At 44.6% G+C, this 25513-nt stretch overlaps 1 protein-coding gene across 1 annotated transcript in view; it reads left to right on the top strand.

The window, feature by feature from the left end:
• Positions 1-25513, top strand: part of Ptch1 (patched 1) — a gene marked incomplete at its 5' end in the record, with an annotated part of 55733 nt that overhangs the window by 19040 nt on the left and 11180 nt on the right. The window contains 16 exon segments of the mRNA XM_013514312.1: positions 783-852; positions 963-1054; positions 2426-2624; positions 2929-3050; positions 3866-4013; positions 4847-4978; positions 5331-5486; positions 6563-6661; positions 7173-7298; positions 12535-12653; positions 13155-13557; positions 14006-14315; positions 19068-19210; positions 21168-21351; positions 22666-22946; positions 24844-24981. Coding sequence (XP_013369766.1) covers positions 783-852; positions 963-1054; positions 2426-2624; positions 2929-3050; positions 3866-4013; positions 4847-4978; positions 5331-5486; positions 6563-6661; positions 7173-7298; positions 12535-12653; positions 13155-13557; positions 14006-14315; positions 19068-19210; positions 21168-21351; positions 22666-22946; positions 24844-24981 — 2722 coding nt within the window.

Raw genomic sequence — 25513 nt, 5'->3', positions numbered from 1 at the left:
TTTTTATTTTTTGTTTTGGATTTCCCATCGCTACTCCTTCCAAAGTTACTCTTTCTCAAGTTAAGGTTATCTCTCTGACACCTTCAGAAAAGCATGGGTTTAAGTAACTCTTCTAAAGATAATAAAACTTTGAATTGGTTCTTGGTCATACATTTGTTTTCTTTTCTGTAAGATAAGAATAAGAGAGACTATTAAATTGGGAGTTCAATCTGGCAGATGGTGTGTATAACATTTGTGTTTTAAGAGCAGGAAAAGGAGTTTTTTTTGTTTGTTTGGTTGGTTGGTTGTTTTTTTTTTTTTTGCTTTTTGTTTTTTGTTTTTCGTTTTTTGTTTTCCAAATGCCAAGGACATTATCCACCAATAGAAAGGCCAGGGATTTCCCCACTGGAATATACGTCCATATGTTATAAGCTTCACTAATTTTCTTGCCATTTCTTGAATTTGTGATGATTCTGCTGGGCTGCCTGAAGTTTAATGTATGTAGAAAGCAGATTAATGGTGTAAACAAGATTATTGGGAGAACACTTAAGAAAACAAGACTTTTCAAGTACTTTGGTAGCATTAATTTACATAAACACCCCACATGTTAATTACATGTGAGTATTATCTATTCATTAAAGTGAGCTTGCTGGGTCTCCACTTGGCAAAAGCTCTGCTCGTTTTGACAGATGCTTAAAAGTGATCGAAATTGCAATTCTTTTTATATGTTCTATCGTTCTCATTTAGCAGTAATTTCCTTTATTACAATGAGAAATCTTTGTCTGTGCTTTTCATTCCAATAGGCAATGGAAATTGGAACATTTGTGTTATAAATCAGGAGAACTTATCACAGAAACAGGTTACATGGATCAGGTATATTTTCTTGTTTATAAAAAATACCTCAAAAATTCTCATATATCCTACTGATAATCATCAACCTAATGCATGGTGTGTTTCTTTTTTTTTTTTCTTCAATTTGACAGATAATAGAATATCTTTACCCTTGTTTAATTATTACCCCGCTGGACTGCTTCTGGGAAGGGGCAAAATTACAGTCTGGGACAGCATACCTCCTGTAAGTGTTCTTCGTCTCTCGATGTCTGCTAAACTATAGGACTCAGTGTTTGTGATGTTGCTTAGCATTGTTTATTCTATTTCAGTTTAGAACAAAAAATTAAAAACATTGAAATTGCATGTGTATTTTTGGGGAAAGATTAATTGGTGGAGGAGAGGGGTTTAGAGTGTTTTTCCTCTTTTCAAAAAAAAGTTCTGTAGGCATCATTAAATTTCATTCACTTTTACCAGCCTATTTATATGCAAATAAAATGCAAATGATTGCAGAGTATGTGATTTTTTTTTTTTTTTTTAAACTCTTTATAGAATGTTCATAGTTTTGCACACCAGGGACTTAAACCTTTAACTTATTTTTTTAAGAAGAGAATGTATTTGTAGATACATGCAGAAATAAATACTTCGAGTTAAAGTTTAAGATCATCCTGTGAAATAAAATATTAACCTTACTTGGATCACATTAATGACCTTTAAGGGGGAAATGCGCTATATTGCAGGCCATAGTCTCCGATGCTCCTCAGTCTAGCAGTTGGATATTATATATACATCATCATTTAAAGAATGATTGTTAATCAGTAGAGACATTTTCAGTTAATTGTGCAAGAGTTAGTGCTTGGGTTATTGTTTCTGTCCTAGCTTGCAAATATCTGCAAAAGCAATTTGCAGTGGCCATCCCCTGACCTTCAGTGTACAGTTTTAGATGGGAAATAAGGGGTTTTGTGTTTTCTGGTTGGGAGAGTCTGAATAATGACTTCAGCCTGGTTAAGCAGCTACAGTGTGGCTTGAACCACATAACAGGCAGCCAAAAGCCTTTCTGGTCTGTCAACAGCACAGATTCAAAAGTGAGTGTGGGGGGAGTGGCGGTGATGGCGGGGGCCACGGGGGGCTTTACCACCTGACTGCCAGGCGGTCAGAGAGCTCTGGCAAGTATGGAATCGTTAAAGGCAACAGAGATCAAATATTTTGATTGATGACATTTTAAAAGCATTTATTAGGCTTGCAAGTGCTAATTTGGCATTGTGATCTCTGCCTTTTTTTTTTTTTTTTTTTTTTTTTGACTTTTGATCTGAGTTTTCTGCTTAGAAATGCCCATTGGTTAATTTTTTAGATTAAATACACTGTAGTGGCAGTTGAGGTTCTTTGATGCTTTCTTCCTTAATTTATAAGCCTCAAGCTTTCCGTTATCAGCCATGAATCATTCTCTGGATTAAGTTTTCCACACTGAAACACTGGGTAGGACCGTGCATTTGTTTATGCCGGAGTCCCAGAATTGCATCATTACCAAAAAGAGCCTCTTGCATTGTGGACAAAAAATACGCAGAGGGTGAATTTGAAAGCTGCTTTTCATAGTCTCACCTCCTAATTTCTTTTGCAGAGGTAAACCTCCTTTGCGGTGGACCAACTTTGACCCTTTGGAATTCCTGGAAGAGTTAAAGAAAATAAACTATCAAGTGGACAGCTGGGAGGAAATGCTGAATAAGGCAGAAGTTGGTCATGGGTACATGGATCGTCCCTGCCTCAATCCAGCCGACCCAGACTGCCCTGCCACTGCCCCCAACAAAAACTCAACCAAAGTGAGCACAGCCGTGCGGCATTCCCAGGGGGCGAAGAGAAAAGCTTTTTTGTTTCCTTTTAGTGTGCTCTTTATTATTTTCATTTTTAAGATTTCATTCTCTATCACCTTTTCCCCCCTCTTAGTCTATAGAGAACATTTGTTTATAGAGCTAAATTTTCCTGTAAGATTTGCCATACACTTCTCATTAGCCTTGTTATTAATGTTCTCTCTGAAACAAACAAGCCCTTAATGCACTGGATTTTAACAAGGCATGTGACCTGCCTACTAATTCCCATAATGATGTGGCTGTCTTTTTATTTTAGCCTCTTGATATGGCCCTTGTCTTGAATGGTGGATGTCATGGTTTGTCCAGAAAGTATATGCACTGGCAGGAAGAGTTGATTGTGGGTGGCACAGTGAAGAACAGCACTGGGAAACTCGTCAGGTAACAGCACACAGCAAAAGCCGAGCCATCCGTGCTTCCTCCTTTCCTTAGAAACCACTTTCGCTCTGTCATCTGCAAGTGTATTTACGTTCATACCTCACTGCTATCCCAGTTAGCTGTCTGGGAAATACATGATTTCCTGATCATATATTAGGAAATATTAGCAGATCAGACCAGCTTGGAAAGGCACCATGTAGGGTATTTGTCTAGAGTGGATATGTAGCTTTTATGGAGACTATGGTTGTTATGCTTTCCTATCATGTGAGAAACGGGAAAATACTGGATAAAGTAGCCCAAAGACACCCGCCACAATACATAGAGCTAAGTGGTGTGGGCCGAGTGCTGTCACGTACTGTTAAAGGAAAAGACCAAGAATCAAAGGCGAAACAAGAATTACCCTTTGTGTGCGCGCAGGGCCTGGCCAGTCAAGTGTCAGGTGCTTGGTCTGCGATTTCTCCCTTGGGAAAGCCACAGTCTGCACACCACGTCTGCCTCACTGAGCCCGCTGTATCTGGTCAAGCTATCTACTCCTCTCCCTTTCCTGTTTCAAGGGATGGAAACTGAGAAAGGAAATTGCCTATTAATTTAATTTTGGGGTCTATCTGTAAAGGGTTTGTAAGGTTACACTTTTAATATGGTATATCAATCTATTAAAAAAGAATAACCCTCTCCGTCCCGTCTGAAAGGAAACACATGGTCATGGGGAGGAAGGGAACTGTGCAAGTGAGTTGGGGGGTGCGTTTGGGATTTTACACCAAGGAAACTGCTTCGTGGGAATGTTAACGTACCTTCCGGTCTCCTTTGCCCCACTCCAGCGCCCATGCCCTGCAGACCATGTTCCAGTTAATGACGCCCAAGCAGATGTACGAGCACTTCAAGGGGTACGAGTATGTCTCGCACATGAACTGGAACGAGGACAAGGCAGCGGCCATCCTAGAGGCCTGGCAGAGAACATACGTAGAGGTAAGCCGCCTGCGGATCTGGGGATATATGCCCCCGCCAGTGACTCAGCTCTTCCAGTTCCTCCTTTGGGTTTATCGTCACACATTATAATTCCTAGGAATTTCGGTGGGATGCTAACTTGTTTCTCCTTGCGGTTGAAAATCTTAGGATAATATCTAGGAGATGGTTAGGCAGGTTCAGATGCCTTGAAATGTGTTTGGTAGCCAGTTGTGCACTCAGAAGTTCAGGCATTAGACCGGTCTATTGAAAAAAACACTTGGTGAGCAAGAAAAGGTATCTGGAAACCATTAGCAAGGTATAGAATCTGTTCACAGCTGCAGGCCCCTTGGTCGGGTCATGTGACAGGGGCTGGCCTTTGTTTCCCAAGCAGTGACCTCCGTGGAGCTGCATGTGACCTTTTCAAAGTGGCCAGCAAATGAAGGAGGGGGGTGAGTGGCTGTAAGAATGAGTTGTTTTGGATTGAGGAGGGACTGATGGGACTGCGGATCAGTTGGAAAGTTAAGGAGAGGAGAGTAGAAGTCTTAGGCTTGATGTAAAATAAAGCACTCAGTGAATTCCGTTTCCGCAGGCTAGATCTCTACAGCAGCCATTCTCCATGATCAGCGATTGTCCCAGAGCCCCAGAGCCCCAGGGTCCATTAATGTCAGTCCAAGATCAGCCCCCAGTCTGCACCCCTGTCCACCTGAATCATGAAGAGCTTTTAATTCCTACTGTATCAGGAAAGAAAGTGTGGCAGCGGGGAGGTGTCTCCCCCAGTGTCTATACTGTTGAAGCTTGTGGAAACTTTAATTCCACTTGGGAGCTCAGCCTTGTGTTACATACTGTAACCACAGGTGGTTCATCAGAGCGTTGCCCAGAACTCCACTCAAAAGGTGCTTTCCTTCACTACCACCACTCTGGACGACATCCTGAAATCCTTCTCCGATGTCAGCGTCATCCGCGTGGCCAGTGGCTACTTACTGATGGTAACGATCGATTGATTCTGGGCTCCTGGGGTTTTTGGTTTGGTCTGAGTGGGGTTTTAGTTTCTACCTTTCAGGGGCTCTTAACTCCAGTGTGCAACCAAGACAAAGATAGCTCAGCCTCATAACGGTTTTTTAGAAAGTAGTTCACTAAAGTCCTTTTTTTTCCATCGCAGTTTCCCCATCTTGGACTTATCATTTTGTGTGATCGCTGTAATGTAAAAACTTTGTTGCTGTGGGGTTGAATAAGTTTTACTGCATTTGGATTGGGGTGATGGGTGGGAGAAACATTAGAATCATGACACATTGTAATGTTGGGCTTTTGTTTTGTGTTCCCCCCTTGTTCTGCTTGCAGCTTGCCTATGCCTGTTTAACCATGCTGCGCTGGGACTGCTCCAAGTCCCAGGGTGCCGTGGGGCTGGCTGGCGTCCTGTTGGTTGCACTGTCAGTGGCTGCAGGACTGGGCCTGTGCTCATTGATTGGGATTTCGTTTAACGCTGCGACAACTCAGGTACTAACGGAGCCATTCAGCTGCTGTTCCTTGATAAACACCGTTCTCTGTTTGGGCCCCTCTCTCTCCTGTGTGTCCAGCACCCTGAAGAATCTCCAGCCTTTTCCGTGAGGCCATAATAGGGAGGGGGTTGTCCCCATTGCATTTGTGGTGCTGGACAGAAAGTCTCTTGGGTTTGTAGCTTAGTAGAGAGGCTTCTTTTAGAGCAACTTATGTCATCTAGCAAATAACCTGGTTCTCAGACTCTGCTGGGAATTAGAATCACCTGGAAAGGTCTCGCCATGTAGTCCAGGCTAGCCTCGAACTCATGGCAGGCCTCCTGCCTCAGCCTCCCAAGTGCCAGGATTACAAATGTGCACCATATGCCCAGTGGTTTGGGGTGAGAGCCAAGAATTAACATTTCTAATCAGTTTTTAGTGATGCTATTCCCGGATTACTCCGAGAACCATTTCGTTCAATTAGTTATATTCCTTCTCATTTATTAATTTTAAAAAATTAATTGACATGAACCTTAGAAATAAAAAAAGAAGCATGTAACCAGGCGTCATGGCACATGCCAATACTCTTAGCACTTGGGAGGCTGAGACTGAGGCAGGAGGATGACTGCGAGTTCGAGGCCACCTTGGGTTAGATAGTGAAGCCAGCCTAGACTACACAGCAAGACCCTGTCTCAAAAGAAATAGAAGTATGTAGAGGAATGCGGCGATGCACAACTAACCCAGTACTTCAGGAGGCTGAGGCAATAGGATTGCAAGTTTAAGCCAGGGCAGCTTAGTCAGGCTCTGGCTTAAAAGAAAAAGGCTAGGGATCTAGCTCAGCCTGAAGGGCCTGGGCCCAACCCTCTGCACCACCAGAAGGAAGGAAGGCAAGAGGGGAAGCTGCGGGGGCTGTCAGCCCAAATGGCTAGACTTTCAGGATAGAAACTGTCAGATAAAGTAAACTCTTCACTGAGAGTTAATAAACATCACCTCCCTTGTGGGTAACTTACGTTCACCGGGGACAACCTTTGAAGCCTTTTAGAATTACCCATATTGCCTCTTGCGCATCTCATGCTGTGGGTTCCATTTTCCCTCCAGGTTTTGCCGTTTCTTGCTCTTGGTGTCGGCGTGGATGACGTTTTTCTCCTGGCACATGCATTTAGTGAAACAGGACAGAATAAAAGGATCCCTTTTGAGGTAATAGCAAAACAAACAAACTTTGAGGACACCCAAAGTCCCCTCTGTTCCTGAATATTTGTCCTTGAATTTTTCTCAGTCTGACCCAGTAAATATTTCAGTCCCAAGTCAGATGACATGTTACTGGCCCTGAATAAATAAAACAAGCTGGAGGAATCTCAGGACACGGATTAGAATTCCCATGAGCTCCATCTGGGGTGCCTTTAGAAATACGAGTGTTTATTTTAATGTGACAGCCCACACTAATGGCCATCCCCTTTCCAGAGCCCAAATTCGCCTCTCACTTTGCCTCTTCTCCAGTTTTATTTAAATCCTATGTAAAATTGACTTCAGTTGTCATCTTGTGACTTTTCTGCTCTGGAACATACCTGTGAAGGACGCAGGGATGAGCAGGGAGTGTGCTGGTGTGGGGGGGGGCGGGCAGCGAGAGGCCTCTAGTCCCCCAGTGCCAGCATAACCAGCAGCTGTGATGGTTGGCCGCTGGCTCAGCTCTGTGACCTCTCGTCCCCAGGACAGGACCGGGGAGTGCCTCAAACGCACAGGAGCCAGCGTGGCGCTCACCTCCATCAGCAATGTCACCGCCTTCTTCATGGCTGCGCTGATCCCCATTCCTGCACTGCGGGCCTTCTCCCTGCAGGTGAGTCTCCAGCCAGGCACGGACACTCGGTCCCCAGCCTGCTTTTTCTTGGAGTAGCATGTGGAGTTCTACTCACTGCCATCAGCACTGCTGCCGGCTGTCACCCCAACAGTCCCTCCAGAAAGACCACCTGGGGTCCTCGCCTTCCTTCAGGCACCATAGCCCAGCTGGTCCTGGCTTCTGGTTCTTCTCTTCTCCTCCTCTGCCCCCGCTTCATCCCAGTCATGCCCCACTTTCTTTGCCTTCCTAAGGCAGCTTCAGCCCCAACCCAGGGCAGTCACAGAGCAGATTCTGTTGATGTATAAAGATGAGATTTGTAGCCCAGCCTAGACGGAGACTTAAAATTGAATGGCAGATAGCACAGGAGGAGGCGTTTCTTTATTTGCCCTATGTACTCTCCTGTCCCCTCGCCTCTTTCCCTTTGGCTCTGCTTCTCTCACCGGCCACCCAAGCAGTCAGAGTACCCCTCACTCTTCACAGAGCATGTTGCCTCCCTCATGAATGTGCCTGCTCCCTCCGGCCCTTTCACACCTGAGGGCAGTGGGGTGTTTTCCCAAACGGCCACTCATGAACCAGGGCAGGGGGTTCCCCACAGCGGGGTTGTGGTCAGTCTGTTCCATGCTTGGCGTAACTTACCGACCTTGGCCGCCAGCTGTTTGTGACCTGGGCTCTCTACACCTCATAGTGCTACATCTCAAGATGTTACTGAAATTCCATGAATCGATTCCAAATTTTAAAGTTCTCTCTGTTTTGAAAGGAAGATAAAAAAGAGCATTGCTTTTTTCCCCCCTTTTTCTAACGTTATGTGTAACTGGGGAGAAGCCCAGGTTCCTTTTGGGGTCGCTTGTTAGACTGTTGTGACACCTCTCCTCACCCAAAGTCCCAAAATAGGTCACCAGGAAGAGAAGTCGGGATCAGAAATTCAGTTTTGGCTTCTATGTCTGTCAACATGTTTGTTGCTTTTTAACTTAGCCTTTCACTTTTGTCACATAGGAACTAAACATTCATTTTGTACTTTTAATTGAATCATGAAACTCATGAGCATCTTTTTATCTTTTCTATTACTGAGCAGTAGGGTATTTTCTCATATCCTGTCTTACACTACTTGCTAAGGAAGCTTCATATCCCATATATAGTAGGGTCATTGCAGGGTCTGCACACCTGAGCAGCTAGTGATCCAATTGTGTTTGAGACATGAGGCTTTCTTAACATGTAGTGGAAGAGGTAATAAGAGAAAAGATTTTTGTGCTAGTCGTCATAGCTACCAGCCCCCGAAAAAAATTGCCAAAGGTATTTCTGGTTTTTTTGAGACACAGCCTTGCTAGCTATCATAGACTGGCTCCAACTCATAACCATCCTCCTGCCTTAGCCGCCCAAGTACTGGAATTACAGGTGTTCGCCACCACACCCAGCTTATTTTTATTTCAAATCTATGTATAGAACAAGTGAATAAATAAATGAATAAAATTAAATATAAGCTGGGACTGAAACACAAGGAACATGAAAATATCCCACTGCTTAGTAGTGAAAAAGATGAGTTAAAGATGGCCATGAAATTTGTGGTATAGTTGAGGTTTTTGGAAAACCTTTTGCACAAGTACACATTTGCCATGGATTCCATTCCCATTTCACGTGTGACAGACTTTGGTAATGAGAAGTTGTTCCGGGGTCTTTGAGTAGTGGGACACCCACTCCTTGTTCTGTCCTTTTCCCTTTCTTTCTGCTTCCTTTTTTCCCTTCCTGCCTTTTATCTGCCCTGGTCTTTACCTGCTCACGCTTCATTTCTTCTTTTGTCTCAATCTCCCCTGTCTTCTCTCAGTACATATGATGCTTCACCCAGGAAAGCTCCTTTTATGATATCCCATGGTGTGGTGGTCTGAAAAACTGCATGAGTTTTACTTACGCTAAGTTCTCCCAAGGTAAGCACCTTATAGAGACAAATGAGTATGGTTAGTTTTGTACTTGTAGTCACTGTATCAGCATTAGAAAATTGCAACTTAGAGCACCCAAGAAACTTTATTATTAAATAATGACTTCCCATGACACTCGGGCTCACTCTCTCTTAAAAATAAAACAAGAGAAAGAAAGAAAATGTAAAGTGAAAGGAAAAGAGAGGGACAGGGTACAGTATTTTTGCAGTGTCATCAGAAATTTTGCCCGGGGTAGGGGGGTGGTTGTAGCTCAGTGGCGCTTGCCTGGCAAGCCTGAGGTCATGAGTTCGATTCCTGGTACCAAAAAAATAAAAGAAAATTTACCCCGATTCACTTTCAAATGTATTGACATTCAAAACTGATCATTAGGTGGCTTTTTGCCTTAGTGACCTGTGTCAGGTTGTGATTCTAGATATTCATTTACGTTTATATTTGTGGGATCCTTCAGATAGAGCACCAAAGGGAGAGACTCAAACTGGTTCTGTTCAATCATAAACCCATGTGACCTTCAGATTTTTCCTATAAAAGAAATTTAAGTGTTAAACATATTGCTCAGAAGTAGAACACATACGTAGCATGTGTGAGGCCCCAGGTTTTTTTTCCCCAGTACTGGGAATCAAACTTAGGACCTTGCACTTGCCAAGCAGGTGCTTATGCCACTGAGCTGTATCCCCAGGCCTCTGAGGCCCTGGGTTTGATCCCAGCATCACCAAAACAAGACAAAAAAGCTGGCTTAAAACTGCTCAGCCTTCATCCCATCTATCCACATGCCACTTCTGTACCAGGAAGCTTTGGCACCATCTGTAGTTCTCCAGTTGCCTCAGAGCAACCTGTAGCAGGATGGTGTTGGTACCCTGGAGATGCTGCTACCCCCATGGTGTTGTTTGTTCCGTGAACACTCCTAGAACAGGACCTCTGGTCAATCACTGGTGAAAGGGCTTGGAGACCTGCCTCCCCTGCACGTGTTCCAGCAAAGCCATAGCAGATCTTTGAGGATAGGGACATTTTCTTTATGCATCTCAATGAGAGTTGACTCACAATGCAAGTACATTCCCATTATCTTTCCAGGTTCACTTAAACTCCATTCTCTTAAACTCCATTTCACCTCTACAATGACCCCTCCCTCTTATGGAGAGTTCCCACTGTGTTTGCTATTTTTGCATACATTTGGAACATTTCAGAAATGTTCCTCCCTTTAAATATCATTAGGAAAGTGACTTGAGTTAGTGCTACATTGGGGTTCTTTTCTTGGCCCTCCATTTCTATCTCAGAACAGAACAAGATGCCTGTAAGGTTTGTCTAGTGGTAAGGCCTGGTGTCAGTCCACAGTCACCGTAGATAGCCACAGTGTTGAGCTGTGGTCAGCACCTAGGCTGTGCATATACGCTTGTGTGGCTTCACGTTTCAGAGTCCCCCGCATTCACATGGAGGTCTGCTCAGAGTGAGATACCCAGAATTTATTCTCCAAATCCTACTTTTGAATTTTAAGCATGGCTAGTTCCAAAAGCTGAACATGTTCAGCCTCCAGATGACAGTTTTCCTGAAAAATCACCCCAAGTGTCAACCTGTTCTTCCCTGGTGTAGTCCAAATGCATCCTCAGGAAGGGAGCAGATCTGAGAACTCATACATCTCAGCTGGGCTGGGACTTCGTATCTGGTTACTGGGTAGCCGCAGCAGGCAGTGCTAAGCTCTGAGGTCTCTCTTAGTGTCTGTCCGAGCTGTAAGAATGTTGCCACCGTGGTGGAATTGTGCTTTAGCTGTTGTCCCATCAGTGATCCTCACAGGACAGTGACTCAAGCCAGGTGTGCCTCTCCTTGACAGCCTGTCTGATTTCTTCCGCGTGCAACAGCTCTCCTTGCCCTGTTCCTGTCTTAACGCTTTTGTCATCTTCTAAACCCAGCAGAGCTGTGTCCTCTCTCCTTCCTCTCTTCTGACCTGCTGTGATCTGGCAGGCGGTACCTGCTTTTCTTCCTGCTTTTATCAGCCTGAAATGTAATTTGTAGCCCCAACTGTGTCCATCCTTGAGAGCTGGAATTTATCCTGTTTATCTTTGCACTCAGTACCAGACTTTAGAAAGAAGTCTCGGTCCCTTAGCCTCTGACATGCTTATTCACACAGGCCTATCAGACAGGTCTTTAAAGTGCCTACCTTGCATGCATTAGAGGGGTAAATTAACATACTGAGTATTTTAGAACTGAGGTATTTTTAAGATAACACTTTATTTTTTAGATCGAGACTCCGTTATTTTATGGTTTTGTAGACTTGACAGGGATTTCATTATTGAAAGGCGTTTTTCCAGAACTCAGGACTTGCTATTTCCGGAGAATAAATTCCCCATTCATTTCAAAAGCCTTTTATGAAGTTGCCCCTCGATTTTTGTTAGATGCCAGTGAGAGCCAGACTTTCTTCCCTCAAACCTGCGCTGCTTATTCTGTTACAGATGGTCTCAGATGCGATTCTTTGGAAAACCTCCTGCAAGTTAATTTCTGATTATTTCTTGGCTACTTAGCATTCCAGTTCCATTTTTCTTTTCTGCCTCTTCTGCTTTTCTGAGCAGGATAGCCCTTTCAGCTGTCTCTCTTGACTTCCTCTATTAACAGCCCAATTTTGTAATTTTTACTAGGTCAGCAGGAGATTTGCCAAAGCACTGCAGAATCTAGCCCCATGTTTATTCTAGGTTATGGAGTGACTTTTGAATCTCTACTTATTTATTCTGCACACTATAATGACACACAGGAATTTTTCTGCTTAACTCTCCTTGACCTTCGCTGTAACTGGCTCACATACCCCACAGGCTACTCCTGAGGCTTATTTGGAATGTGCCTGTTAAAAACCTCAGGGGACATGTGTGAAATTTTATTTCATGCTTTAAAGGTGACATTTTGATATACTCAGTCCACTTTATATACAAAATTTTCAGTGTAAAATCGGGGCTGTGTGAACCTTTACAATGTTCTAGAAGGGACATGTTTCTTTTTGTTTTGAAATAAAACATTTCAAGTACATTTTTTGTTCTGCCTTTGTAGATTTGGTTAGGTTAGGTTAGCAAGACAGGGGTAGTAAAGTTCCTGTGTTTGTACTTTCTAAATACTTGGAATTATTAGAGATGGAAAGGATCTGAATAATAGGGACCCGGGTCCCACTTCATAGTCAGTAATTTCTTGATGGAAGAGAAGCAAAGTGATGAGAGAAAAAAAATTTCCACTTCAAATGCTTCAGGATACTCATAGAAAAATACTATTTGGAAGCCGCTTCATTTTCAAAAGCGGTTTTGGTGACCTTGAGTTCTTTTCCCTGGCCTCAGGCTGCAGTTGTGGTGGTCTTCAATTTTGCCATGGTGCTGCTCATTTTTCCTGCAATTCTCAGCATGGATTTATATCGACGTGAGGACAGGAGATTGGATATTTTCTGCTGTTTTACAAGGTACATTTTCAGGCGGCTGTGGCTTCTACTGGCTGTACTTTTGAGAGAACTCTTCCCATCTGTGGACTTAGAAGAGAATGTACTACAATAGGATTTGGACCGGTGTGACAGGGGTAGGGGAGATGTGGACAGAGGGTACTTCTCCCAGGGAGCTATCCGAATTCTCAACCCTTGAGGTTCTGATAGCCATGACCATTTCCATCATGAACCAGTAGTTAGTACCATTTGATGGGAGTTTGCATAGCTCTCTGTATTAGGAAGAGCAAGGTTGGAAAGCACCCACCTGGGAAAAGCATAGGGTGGTAGGTTTCTCTGGGGTTCCTTTTCTTACTTTTTTGGGATTAATCTTGGAAAGGGGTTCATCATGATGAGAACCAGATTCAGGGTGAATCCTTGGACCCTGTCAGGTCAGTGTCAGTATCATCAGGGGACATTTGCGGAGCTAAATGAAAACCATTCCCCTGTGGCAGCACAGCCTGCAGTGTGTTTTTCTCCTTGCAGCCCCTGCGTGAGCAGAGTGATCCAGGTTGAACCTCAGGCCTACACAGAGGCACACAGTGCCACACGCTACAGCCCCCCACCCCCGTATAGCAGCCACAGCTTCGCCCATGAAACGCACATCACCATGCAGTCCACGGTCCAGCTTCGCACGGAGTATGACCCCCACACGCATGTGTACTACACCACTGCCGAGCCGCGCTCTGAGATCTCCGTGCAGCCTGTCACTGTCACCCAGGACACCCTCAGCTGCCAGAGCCCTGAGAGCACCAGCTCTACCAGGGACCTGCTCTCCCAGTTCTCCGACCCCAGCCTCCACTGTCTCGAGCCTCCCTGCACCAAGTGGACGCTCTCGTCCTTTGCTGAGAAGCACTATGCCCCTTTCCTCCTCAAACCGAAAGCCAAGGTAATCCACTGTGATGTAGAACTATTCCAGTCCCCTCAAAATGTGACAGGGCCAGCTCCTGTAGAATTCGTCAGATTCCACCTTTACTTTTGGCATGCCAAAAAAAAAAAATATGAAATTGTGCTATAGTTCAGGCCTCAAAGTGAATCCATGCAAAGCTAAGCATTCATTTAAATGAGCTCATCTTCTACAGAAACGGATCTCTGTGAGAGTCTTTCCATGAATTTAGATTAACTCCTCACATTGTAAATGTTTTCATTTTTCATGAAGTTATTTAGAAATGCTGTTACTATGATTCTGTGTTTCTCCCTCTGGGAGAATGGCTCCCATGTACTAAATCTGGGCCAGAATAGTAGTAACAGAAGGTACAAACAGCTGGTGTTTGTCACGGAAGAGTCCCTGGTGATCCTGTGAGTCTGATCTCATTCATGCCTCTTGCCCTTTGCAGGTCGTGGTGATCTTCCTTTTCCTGGGCTTGCTGGGGGTCAGCCTTTATGGGACCACCCGAGTGAGAGACGGGCTGGACCTTACAGACATCGTCCCTCGGGAAACCAGAGAATATGACTTTATTGCTGCACAGTTCAAATACTTTTCTTTCTACAACATGTATATAGTCACCCAGAAAGCAGACTACCCGAATATCCAGCACTTACTGTACGACCTTCACAAGAGCTTCAGTAATGTGAAGTACGTCATGTTGGAAGAAAACAAACAGCTTCCCAAAATGTGGCTACACTACTTTAGAGACTGGCTGCAAGGTGAGACACTGCTATGGCGCTGTCATCCTTTGTCAGCGGCGCCCTTGGTCTTTGGCATGTTCACCTTCTGTAGATCCCTTGTTCACTGGCAGAGTTTATGGAGTTCTAAGGATTAACATTTTTACATAGGCTGTTTCTGCAGCAACCTCCCATATCTGGCTTTTACCTGTAAAACCATCTAAATATAGTCCAAGTGGCTGACTCAGGAACTTTGTAAGAATTTCTGATGTACATTGGGAAAAGGAAAAGTATATTATAAAATGTGGATCCTGATTGCTTCCATTGCTCTTTCCTTTTGAAGGGTGACTACTTTAGTGACCAAGGGAAACCAAAGTATTGATGGGATGTCTAGGCTGACTTGCTGCCATATTATGTATGCTGTGTTAACACCAGAAGATTTTGAATCAGCTGTGTATATAATTCAAATTCCATATTTGGATCATCTTTTTTTAAAAAAAATCTGTTTATTTACTTTTTTAATAGACGTTTAGAGCAGCTTCGAGTTCTCAGCAAAATTAAGTGGAAGGTACAGAGATTTCTCATGTCCTTCTTTTGCCCTCTGAACACCCTAACCAGAATGGTGGTGCATTCATTTGAGTTGATGAACCTGTATTGACACCTGAAGTTCCTGATTTACATGAGGGTTCATTGTACCCGTATGATTTGGTGAATGAATTAAACTTACAAATGCTTAATCAGATTGCACACTATTTCATAAGTAATCAAAATCGGCTTTAAAATGCCTTTCTTGGCTTCTTGTTCTCAGAAGGATTTCTAGAAAATACTAGTTAACCAGAGAGGGAAAAACTGTCTGAATTTGCTCTCCCAACTGCTAACTGACTGAATATAAATGTATTCAGTGATTCCAAGAACATCTGTTCATTTATTCTGTGTTGACACATGCAGAAAGAAGTAGGGAATCAGGATAATTATCCACACAATTCAAGCAAAAATGCATGTACTGGAATACCCAAATAATTATGGCCTCAACATTTTTTGGCTTAGATTATCCAAATGATTGTCTTAATTTCCCACTTAATTAGGCTTGTTTAAACACAGATTTAAGTGCCCTTTTTTTTTTTTTCTTAAGTCAGTACAGTTGTATGTAAAGATTAGGCGGCCATTTCCTACTGAGTTTGTACAACACAACTTCAGATTGAAATTGTTTCAGGACTGTTTCTGGCTCTGACCTGTGTTAATGGGATTTTGTTCATACATGTACGTTACATTGGATTTTTATTTTGAAGGAGGGTAAAGATAGTGATAGGACATTGTTATGCTTTTTAACATTCGTAAGATTAGTGTAAATTTATTCCAAGACTCATTTTTTGACGCTTAGTTCTGAAGGCAGTGTTTCTTTGGACAAGGAGTCAAAAGAACTGGTGGAGAGATTTCCTGCTTCTCATTTTTTTCCCCCATTGACCAAAGACGTGGACATAATTGGCTAGGAGTGACAAAGAGATACGCTGTGCTCCGCCTGCCTCTGAGCAGAGGAGGGTTATTGTAGAGTGTGTTCCAGTGTCTCTGGCCTCTGCTTTGGATGCTTCTGTCTTATGTGGTGTGTTAGGCTGAGGTTTGGATGGGGGCAGAGTATTATCTTTAAACAGTGCAGAGAGTTAACCTTAGTCAGAGGGCATTGTTGCTGATCCCTGTATTTTATCCTTTTAAGACCCAGAGCATTCAGATTTGAGATTTTTTTGTTGTTTTTGTTTTTGTTTTTGGTTTTTCTCCGGTACCGGGAACCGAACTCACGACCTTGCGCTTGCCAGGCAGGCGCTTTGCCGCTGAGCTAAATCCCCAGCCCCGAGATTTTTTTTTTTAAGGTGTGTTTAAATCATGTTTGATTGCTAAGCACCCAGCTAGACCAAGTTAGATCAATGCATACAGACAAGTCAGGGTCCCAGCCAGCCCTGAAACTCTGACCCTTACAAGGCCCAACAGGGCACTGTGCACAAAATGACCAGGTAGAAGAGCCTTTGGCTGTTTAGACATTTTCAGGCCTGTTGAGTGGTTGAATTTGGTCCCTGAACATTTCCTTCTAGGAAGCAATTATCCTTGAGTCAGTTTTCCTTCCAAATATTTCTGTGTGGTTTTTAAATATGGAAGTCTCGATTATTTTTTTATGGAATTGCCATTAGCTTTACCATTAATTAGTTCTTTGTTTTGACTGCAAAAATACCTAATCGTTAATATAGTAATTATCTCATGTCATTCTTAAACATATATAAGGTGAAGTTAGAGAAAAGCTGTACATCATGTATAAATGGTGTTTTTTACTTCATATTGAATTACACAAATGAAATTTAAGCTAAGCTTTTCTTTTTAAGATCCAATTGACTAGGTTAATTTCTTTAGCCCAGAACTTTATATGCTTAGAAAATTATTTTTAGTTTAAATGTTCATAATGGGAGAAGTTCTAACTAAAATTTTGAGGGTTTGCTATAAAATGTCGCAGTGCTTTTTCTTTTCTTTCTTTTTTTTTTTTTCCGATACCAGGAATGGAACTCAGGGCCTTGTGCTTGCCAGGCAGGTGCTGCACCACTGAGCTGTATCTCTGGCCCCACAATGCTTTTCTACAGTGTGCATTTATTGGAATATAAAATGCTGGGCTTTGGGGCAGTCGAAGCAAATCCTTGTCCCTTGCCTTGTGTCTGGCGTCGTACACTGTGCATGCACTTAAGCTGGCACACTTGTTACTCGAGCTTTCCAGTAATTGGTCAGAAAGTATTAAATTATGGAAGGACTTAACTGTCCATAAAGTCAGAGACCATGTCTTATATCTTTGAACCCCAGTGGACTGAATAGCACCTCCGAGACCAGCAGGGTGACCTTCTGAAGCCTGCTTTTTTTTCTTCCTTGGTTTCCACATCTCAAAAGTCTTGGCATATAAAAATATCTAAAATACGCTCTCTGATTTTGAGGGCCCAGTTTGCTGCCAGATGTTGACGGTACCAGAGTTCATTCTGCTACTTTCAATTCACGTGAATATGTCTGGGTACCACAGCGTGCTCAAGGGGTTTCCAGCAGTGAGTGGTTGAAGCCAACTGTGGCTTTGGGCTGCCTGGGTTCAGAGCTTTGCTCCAAGACTGAACCACCTTGGCTAAATGTGCACCTTTGCAAGCTTCCGTGTCTTCATGCACAAAGTGGACGTGGTAATAACGAGGGCGCTCACAAGTTGCCCGCTCAGCGTAGGTTGCTCCAGGTCAAGATGGTACCCTAAGCACCGTACCCATCTGAAGTGATGAAGATTCTAGTACAGCTCAGAAACAGATGAGGCTTCTTTTTAGGGAGTAAAAGTTGTTTTTTTCCTGTCCTGTTTATTTTTTCTCAAAAACAGAAGACCGAAAAAAACCAGCTTTAGGTCATAAAATAACATCTGTTCCGTACTGCCGTGTCCGTGCCTTGCTATGAAAAACAGGCTGTCTTGAGGGTTGGGACGCAGCCGTCCTGGTGGTCTCCCTGCTGGCCTCTGCCATGCCCACCCCGCAGCAGGGGCCTCCTTCCACCGTGGATCCCACCATCCTTACCCCAGAATTGTTCATATGAAAACAATGCCCACAGCAAGATTGGAAGGAGAGTTTAGTTTCTTTTTATTTAAAAAGTGAGAAGAAGGAAAAGGAGTCTGTGCCTCGCGCCTTTCCTACCTTTCGACTTCTGAGAGCTTAACCATTCAGAGCAGTCACACAACCAGATTCTCTTTATTTGAAGTCACCCAGGGCATGTCCTGAAAGGCAGCAAACCCTTTTCTCTCCTTGCCAGTCATCCCTAACCCGCACACGCACAGCCTGTTCAGAAGCGGTGGCTTCCTGGCTGCTGGGCTTGGGAGTTCTACTTGGGAGGTGACTGGGGAGGGCCAGGCTAGGGCTGTCAGGGAGAGTGTGCCGCCAGCCAGAGCTCAGACCCTAAGGCTGGGTCACCAGGGCCCTGTTTTCTCTTCCAACACGCTTATCTCTTTACAGCTGCAGCCAAACCGTCAGGTCTGTAATGATGGTTTTGATTACGGAGGCCAAGAGCAGCTGTGTGGGGCGGGTGGGCTCGCCCGTCCCCCAAGCCCAAAGAGCTTTTTCCCTCCCCTCCCTGGGCTGCGGTTTGTCATCTGTTCTCACAGAGCCTTCTTGTATTGGTCTGCGGCTTCCTGTTCTCAATCTGATCCAAATTTACCCTGTGAGGTATTTCCCCGTGTGTGCGCAGCATCCCTCCCTCCTCTCTCCTGCACCCCCGCGTGGAGGGAAGGGTGGTAGGGAGGAAGGGAGCGGGCAGGAGTCAATAGGTGTTGGCTGTGATCTTTACACAACCTGGCAGCGGATCCCACGGCTTGCATTAGCTCCACAAGTTGAACAGATGGATCAAATTGACAGACTTGTGTTCGCTCACCCTGGGCTTCAGAAGCAGCTGAGTCGCTGTTTGAAGTTGGGAGCTCGAATGTGTCTTTGCCCCTGTAAGTGGAATTTTTGGTTGTACTGAGGAACCCGTGGCGTAGCTCTCCACACGGTTTGAGACGGTGGAGTCTGGTGTGTGTCTTCCTGTGCTCTCTTGTTGGAGCAGTTACGGGAAAAGGGAAGTGCGGCTGTTTTTTTAAAGGTAAAGTCTATTTTTCCTCCTGTATTTTGGGCAAGGATTATAAATAACCTGTTCATTCACACAGTCCAGTGGTCCCTGTTGTACCTCCTGTCATGTCCCCACTTCGCCCCCTTAGGAGCAGTTCCTTCTAGTAAAGAGCTGTAATGCATTCCACACATTTGCCTCTTCTAGGGCTTCAAGACGCATTTGACAGTGACTGGGAAACCGGGAAAATCATGCCCAACAATTACAAAAATGGATCAGATGATGGGGTCCTCGCCTACAAACTCCTGGTGCAAACCGGCAGCCGTGATAAGCCCATCGACATCAGCCAGGTATTCCCCCTGCTCAGAAACTCCAGAGCAGTCTTTCTGGGCACAGTTGGGCAGAGCTTGGGGACCTGCCATATGGCAGGAAGATGGATTGACAGCAGGTGATTCCCAACCGGTGCTGTCCAGGAACTGGTAGGAAGAATCTTGAACTGGTGCTAATTTACTTCCTCCCACCAGCTAGTTGTATAACCTCAGGCAAGCCAGGCAGCCTCACTTGCCTCTTCCGCCAAATGGGGACGGATGTTACCCTGGGCTACAGGGGCAGCTCAAGCATCACAGTGGAGACAGTTTAGGACTTTTAGATGTGAAAGTGCTAAGTCATCTTAGCCTTTCAGATTCTAAACCTCGGTGGCTTGGTATAGTGCATTTGTTGTGTCGCACGTCATTTGAAGGGGTGGGTGGATGGGGCAGGAGAGGTTATAAAATGAAGGGAGAATTTGTGACACCCATTCCTTTGGATTACCGTGGCCAAAGGGGCAGACACTTGAGCACAGATTGCTGTGTCATGAGCTGGACAAGTTGAAGTGCAGATCCTTGGATCCGTGTGGGCTCATCGTCCTCCTCATCTCTGTGCATAATAAATGCACACCCCTGTTGATTCCAGGGATATGTGGGAGTGTATTTGGACTGCAGATTTCAGATGGGTCCAGGGTGACTCTGGCTTCCCCAGAGCCTCTTCCCTCTGCCCTTTAGCAGCTTGCTTGCTTTACCTTTAGGCAGAAAGGGTCATCCTAATGATCTTCTTAGCAGCTCTGTTTATTGTCTCCTGCTTTCTTCCTGGCATTTCAAGGTGACAGAATTACAAAGTACATTGTTCAGAGTTATTATGGAGCATGAAACTCAGTGCTTTAGAGCAGCAGGGCATGGGGCTGTCAGGTTTGACAAGGGTGTGGGCAGAGGAGTCTTCCTGTGTGGCCAGGGAGCTGAGGTGGCATCAGGGACCAGGAGCACTGTGAGACAAATGTGATTGGGCCAGGCCCCCCCATATGACTTCCTCTGCCTGGGAGGGAGCAAAGCAGGCTGCATGCATGGAGGCCGTGAGCTGTAGTGTGTAATTCCAGAGACGGTTTGAAGACATACAGTTGTTACGTATCCTGTGGATTAATTGAATCCAGATCCCTGAAGTCTAGTTCTCTCCCTGTCTTCCATACTCTTTCTTCCTTCACTCTTTCTCTATGAGCTGCTGTCACTGGTGTTTTTCATTTTGTTAAAAAAGACCAAAAGTGTTGGAACAAGGCCCAAATCTAAAGTAAACAGGAAAAAATTTTTTTTCAATCTATCTAACATACACATTCACCCATACACTCAGTCTCGGTGTCTTTGACCTAAGCAAAGCCCATGAGGTCTGCTGGAGAGGGAGCGTATTTGGCCATAGAAAGGACTTGGCTTACTGAGTCTGCCCACCTCTCAGAAATAAGATTACCCAGAAAGGCCACGGCTCTGTATTAGTCTCTTCCATTTTCTGGCAAAGGACATTTTTTGAATACACAGGTCATAGGAGGCTAGTGTTAGCAAAATTTATACAGATGTTGTTTTATTTTTATAGCTCTCCTCCATTTACTGGGTGGCATTTCCTTCAGTGTTAACAACAGAGGTTAACTGCACACAGACGTGGATGGGGATTCTTGCCAGGTTTTTCCCCCCTTCCCCTCCAATAAATATGTTTCTCCAGATTGTTCATTCCCCGCCTTGGCTACAGAAGGTCCTTTAGCATTCAGACTTAATTGGCTCAGCCAGTTCCTGGGCCATCTGCAGAGAGGCGTGTGTTTGTTATAAACACACCAACGATCGCATCCTCCAATAAGTGCATTTTGGAAGAAATCAAAGGTGTTCTGAGGGGTCTTGGTGACACTTTCAAGCTGTGGGCATTATCTTCTTTGTTGGAAACGTGGGGTGCAAAGCAAGAGTGTGTTTACCCCATACCGCATTCTGAAAAACCTCTGTTCTTCCCATTTTGTAGTTGACTAAACAGCGTCTGGTGGATGCAGATGGCATCATTAATCCCAGCGCTTTCTACATCTACCTGACGGCTTGGGTCAGCAATGACCCTGTTGCTTACGCTGCCTCCCAGGCCAACATCCGACCCCACAGACCAGAGTGGGTTCATGACAAAGCAGACTACATGCCAGAAACGAGGCTGAGAAGTAAGTAGCACCCTGCCCATAGGGACTGGGAGCTTACAGGGGTCGCCTTGGCCTGTTCTTCAGAGCTTAGCCACAACCCAGTCTGTTGACACTATCCAGGGTTCAAAAGTGTAAATAGAACAATATATTTCTTTTAGTTTAAAACCCTGCGAGACAGATGAAGATGTGTAATGGAATACAACCCCACATGCTATCATGTTGAGAAATAAGAGTCTCTAATCTCCTTTTGTAGCTTTAACTCTAAGACGTTCCTCATGCCAGCTGTTCCCTGTGAAAGTCAGGGACGCCTCCAGGTTGAGTGTTATTTTACAATTGCAAGGTTTTATCGCTGGGGATTATATGTTTATCTTAACTTTGTCAACTCTGGTGCTGAAGGGATGTTTGGCACGTTGGGTCATTCCTATAAGCCACCAAGCACCTGTACTTTGTCAAAGCTGTTTAAACCAGAGCAGAAAAGTCTGTATACAACAGTGTCCTCCTCTTTCACTTCTCAGCCCCAAGTTTGAAAGGTGGTTCTGTTAGGATTTAATTTGCATTTATGTTAGAGATATTAGTATTTGGAGATCGGGCCAAGAGAGGACGTGAGAAAGAAGACGGGGCCCTTGGCAGACCTGGCTGGGGAGCCGGCAGTTGTGCTTCTCTGTATCTAAACCCCAGAGCCTGGTGGCAAGCAGCCAAGGCTTGTCTTAATGAAAATTTATAGTTGAGATTATAATAGGGCAAATCATGTTTAGCAAGTCAACTGAATGACCCCAAAGGGTCTGGAACACACAACGGCAGTGACTAAACACTTGTTGTATAAGGATTTCTTTCCCTGTTGCTGAGACTTAGCATTGCATTAGAAAAGAGGCAGGGAAGGTTTAAGTTGGTTAGAGCGGTAAAAGCATTTTTCTTGCAAAGCATGACTGGGATTATTTGGCTCCCGAAAGCAATTGAGGAAACCGGTTTGAACCTAGTATTTTCACATGTGTCACAGGAACAAAAAGGGTTCCCAAAATTTAAATCTTCAGGGGTTTAGGCCCTTCACGGAGAGTGAGTGCTTCTGAAAGATTAAAATCAAAGGTTTTAAGAAACATACACAAACACAAGCTCCTTCCCCCATTCCAGCTCACCCCCCTAAAGAAAGAGAGGTTGATGTTTGTCTGAAAATTGTAAGGACTCCATTTATTGTTTCTCCTTTGTGTCAAAAGAAGGATAGTGGTTGGCTTTCTAGCAAAGCGCCTTTCCCTCATGGCACCTGTGGGGTTGGGGTGAGGAGGTCCTTCCTCCCTCGCTCCCCAGGCCCTGTCTTAACTTGGTGACTTCTCCACCCAGTCCCAGCTGCAGAACCCATCGAATATGCCCAGTTCCATTTCTACCTCAACGGCTTGCGGGACACCTCAGACTTTGTGGAAGCCATCGAAAAAGTGCGAACCATCTGCAGCAACTACACAAGCCTCGGGCTCTCGAGCTACCCCAATGGCTACCCGTTCCTCTTCTGGGAGCAGTACATCAGCCTGCGCCACTGGCTGCTGCTGGCTATCAGCGTGGTGCTGGCCTGCACGTTCCTGGTGTGCGCGCTCTTCCTGCTGAACCCCTGGACAGCCGGGATCATTGTGAGTTTCTTTAGGGGTCTTTGTGGCAGGCAAATTCCTTTCAGCATAGCTCTTTCTGCAGCCGGGAAGTTTTGTTTATGTCTGGGCCTTTGGAGGAGGGTATAGATTGCATCACCCATAGTATATTTATTCTGCTTGAGCTGGTGAAGTTTGTGGTGCAGGTAGAGCCTCTCATAGCTGCAGCCCTGTATCCCCTCAAGTGCAGCTTTAAAGTGTGTGTGTACAAGACGAGACTTTTCAAGCACATTTTCTGTACTAGCCCTGAGCATTTGTTAAAATGTGGGACCAAATAATTTTTTCTAATTCAGAAATAGCACTTAGTGACCTCATCGCAGACCTAGTAATATGTAGAGGGTTCTTCTCCACATTTAACACGGAGGGATACCTAGGAGAGCGAGGGTAGTGCTCTGTGGGATGAAATGCCTTGGGGGGGTGTTAACTCCTGGGAGAAGGCGATAAACTAATACTACTAACTCCACATTGCCCTTCAATTGGAAGTGAGTTTTATGTAGAGTCTAATAAAATCATGGCAGTGCTTAAATTCCACAAACTGTGGTATAGCCTTTTAAAATGCCAAAATTATGAAAACAGAGACCAGGTTTTGTTTCTGCAGCATAAGTCTGGGCAGCAGCAGGTACATTAAAAGGTAAATGTTTAGTCTGCAGAGATTTTCACAGTACTTAAGCCATGGACATTGTCCACCTTTCATTTTATTCTTCCATGACCCCCACCGCTGCCGACTCCCCACCCTCAGAGAGGAAAAGAAAGATCATTTTCTCTGTCTTCCATCTGTGTAAAGTGGGCAGTGGGGGAGGTTATTTGCATTTTATTCTGCTTGGCCCAAGAAACTCCAGAGTCTACCCTCACATATTTTCTTTCCATTTCCTCACAAATTTTTACAAGAAAGATGAAAGGCTAATGGAATCTGTCCCTTGGACTTCAGGGTCTGCTTTGTCTGCCTCATCTCTTCAAAGTGCGGTGGCCCGGTAACCCGACACGTGTCAGCTGATGACAGCCTCCCCCTAGCCTGCTCCCAAGCCATCTTCATTTACTTAGCCTGTGGGTCTCCAGCAAAATCAGGACAAGCACTTTGACTTACCCCTTCCCATCCACTTTCTTTAGGATGGAGACGTAACTTTTCAACTCAGTTGGAACTAAAACATTAAGATCTGATCGTTTAAGATCAAAACAGAAGAGAAGATATTTTTTCTCTGGATATTGCTTTCAAGACCCCTGTAGGAGTCTATGGTGCCTGAGTCCCTTGTATCAAATGGCTTGGTTTTTGCATGTACCCTGCACATTTCTGCCTGTGTCCTTTCAGTCATCTGTAGTACCTACCTAGTGCTTAGTGCAGTATAAATTGTAGTTTTTACTCTGTATTGCTTAAGGAATAATGACAAGAAAAAAGTATTCATGTTTAGTTGAGGTGCAGGTTTTTTGCTTTCAAATCTTTTCCATCCCTACTTCATTGAGTCCACGGATACGGAATTCGTGGACAGAGCAGGCCAAACATGTATAAAATTTGTAGCAGAGTGATGAGTCCGTGACAATGTAATTCTTCGTTATTTGCTGTGGTGAAGTTTGCTTGATTAATTTTTTGCCTTTTTTGGCAGGTATATTGGAAAAACCATTTACATGAGATTACTAAACTGCCTTTATTCCTCCATTAGCGTTACAAAATGACTATCCCAGATTCTCCTTTCCCAGCAGGAAGTTGCAGTAGGAAGTAAGGACAGTTGTCCGAAGCTAAAGCAAGTCAGTACAGTACTTCTGTGCTGTTTGGCCCGCAAATGTTTTCCTCATCTAAATCTGCCATGAGGTGCCCGGTACTGCCCTACTGTCTATACCCGCACTGTGTGCCGTGTTCACTCACAAATCATTCTCTTCCCTCTTCAAGGTGATGGTCCTGGCTCTGATGACAGTCGAGCTCTTTGGCATGATGGGCCTCATTGGGATCAAGCTGAGCGCTGTGCCTGTGGTCATCTTGATTGCATCTGTGGGCATTGGAGTAGAATTCACCGTTCATGTGGCTTTGGTATGGGTAATATTTTAAGCAAAAAGCTGATGAAAAGGCAACATTTTCTCTAGCTCTTCTGGTGTCCAGCAGGAACGTATTCATTTTCGCCATGCTTCCCAGTGACAGGGTCTCAGAGCCACAAGTTTCCTAGAAGGGGCTGAAGTGTTTCTGGATTCCTTTCTCGTGGGGAGCCCAAAGTCAAAGGCATAGAAGTCAGCCGAGGCTGCGAGCCTAGGCAGTGTTGTCAGTACGTTAGAGTAGGCCAGGCAGGGTTTTGTTCATTGATGATGTTGACTGTCATTTGTATCATCCTGGGTCCTACACTTACCAACTTTGTTCCCAGGATATGTGTGTGGGCATGCAGACATACCATTTTGAAAACAGTAATAAAGCAGGGATGAAACAAGACCACACTCACAGGCCTGGTGGGAAGAGCATAATTGCGGTGAGGTGAGGAAATCCCCTCTGGCAATGAGAGAAGGCTCAGGTGCTCACCCCTGAAGAGCTGGCTCTTCCACCTCAGCCCACCCAGCTCCGTAGACCTCCCAGC

The sequence above is a fragment of the Chinchilla lanigera genome, unplaced genomic scaffold (assembly GCF_000276665.1).
Source record: "Chinchilla lanigera isolate Chin_1 unplaced genomic scaffold, ChiLan1.0 scaffold00021, whole genome shotgun sequence".
NCBI classification, from domain to species: Eukaryota; Metazoa; Chordata; class Mammalia; order Rodentia; family Chinchillidae; genus Chinchilla; species Chinchilla lanigera.
The sequence above is the reverse complement of the archived record's forward strand: the minus strand, read 5'-3'. Positions and strand labels throughout refer to the sequence as shown.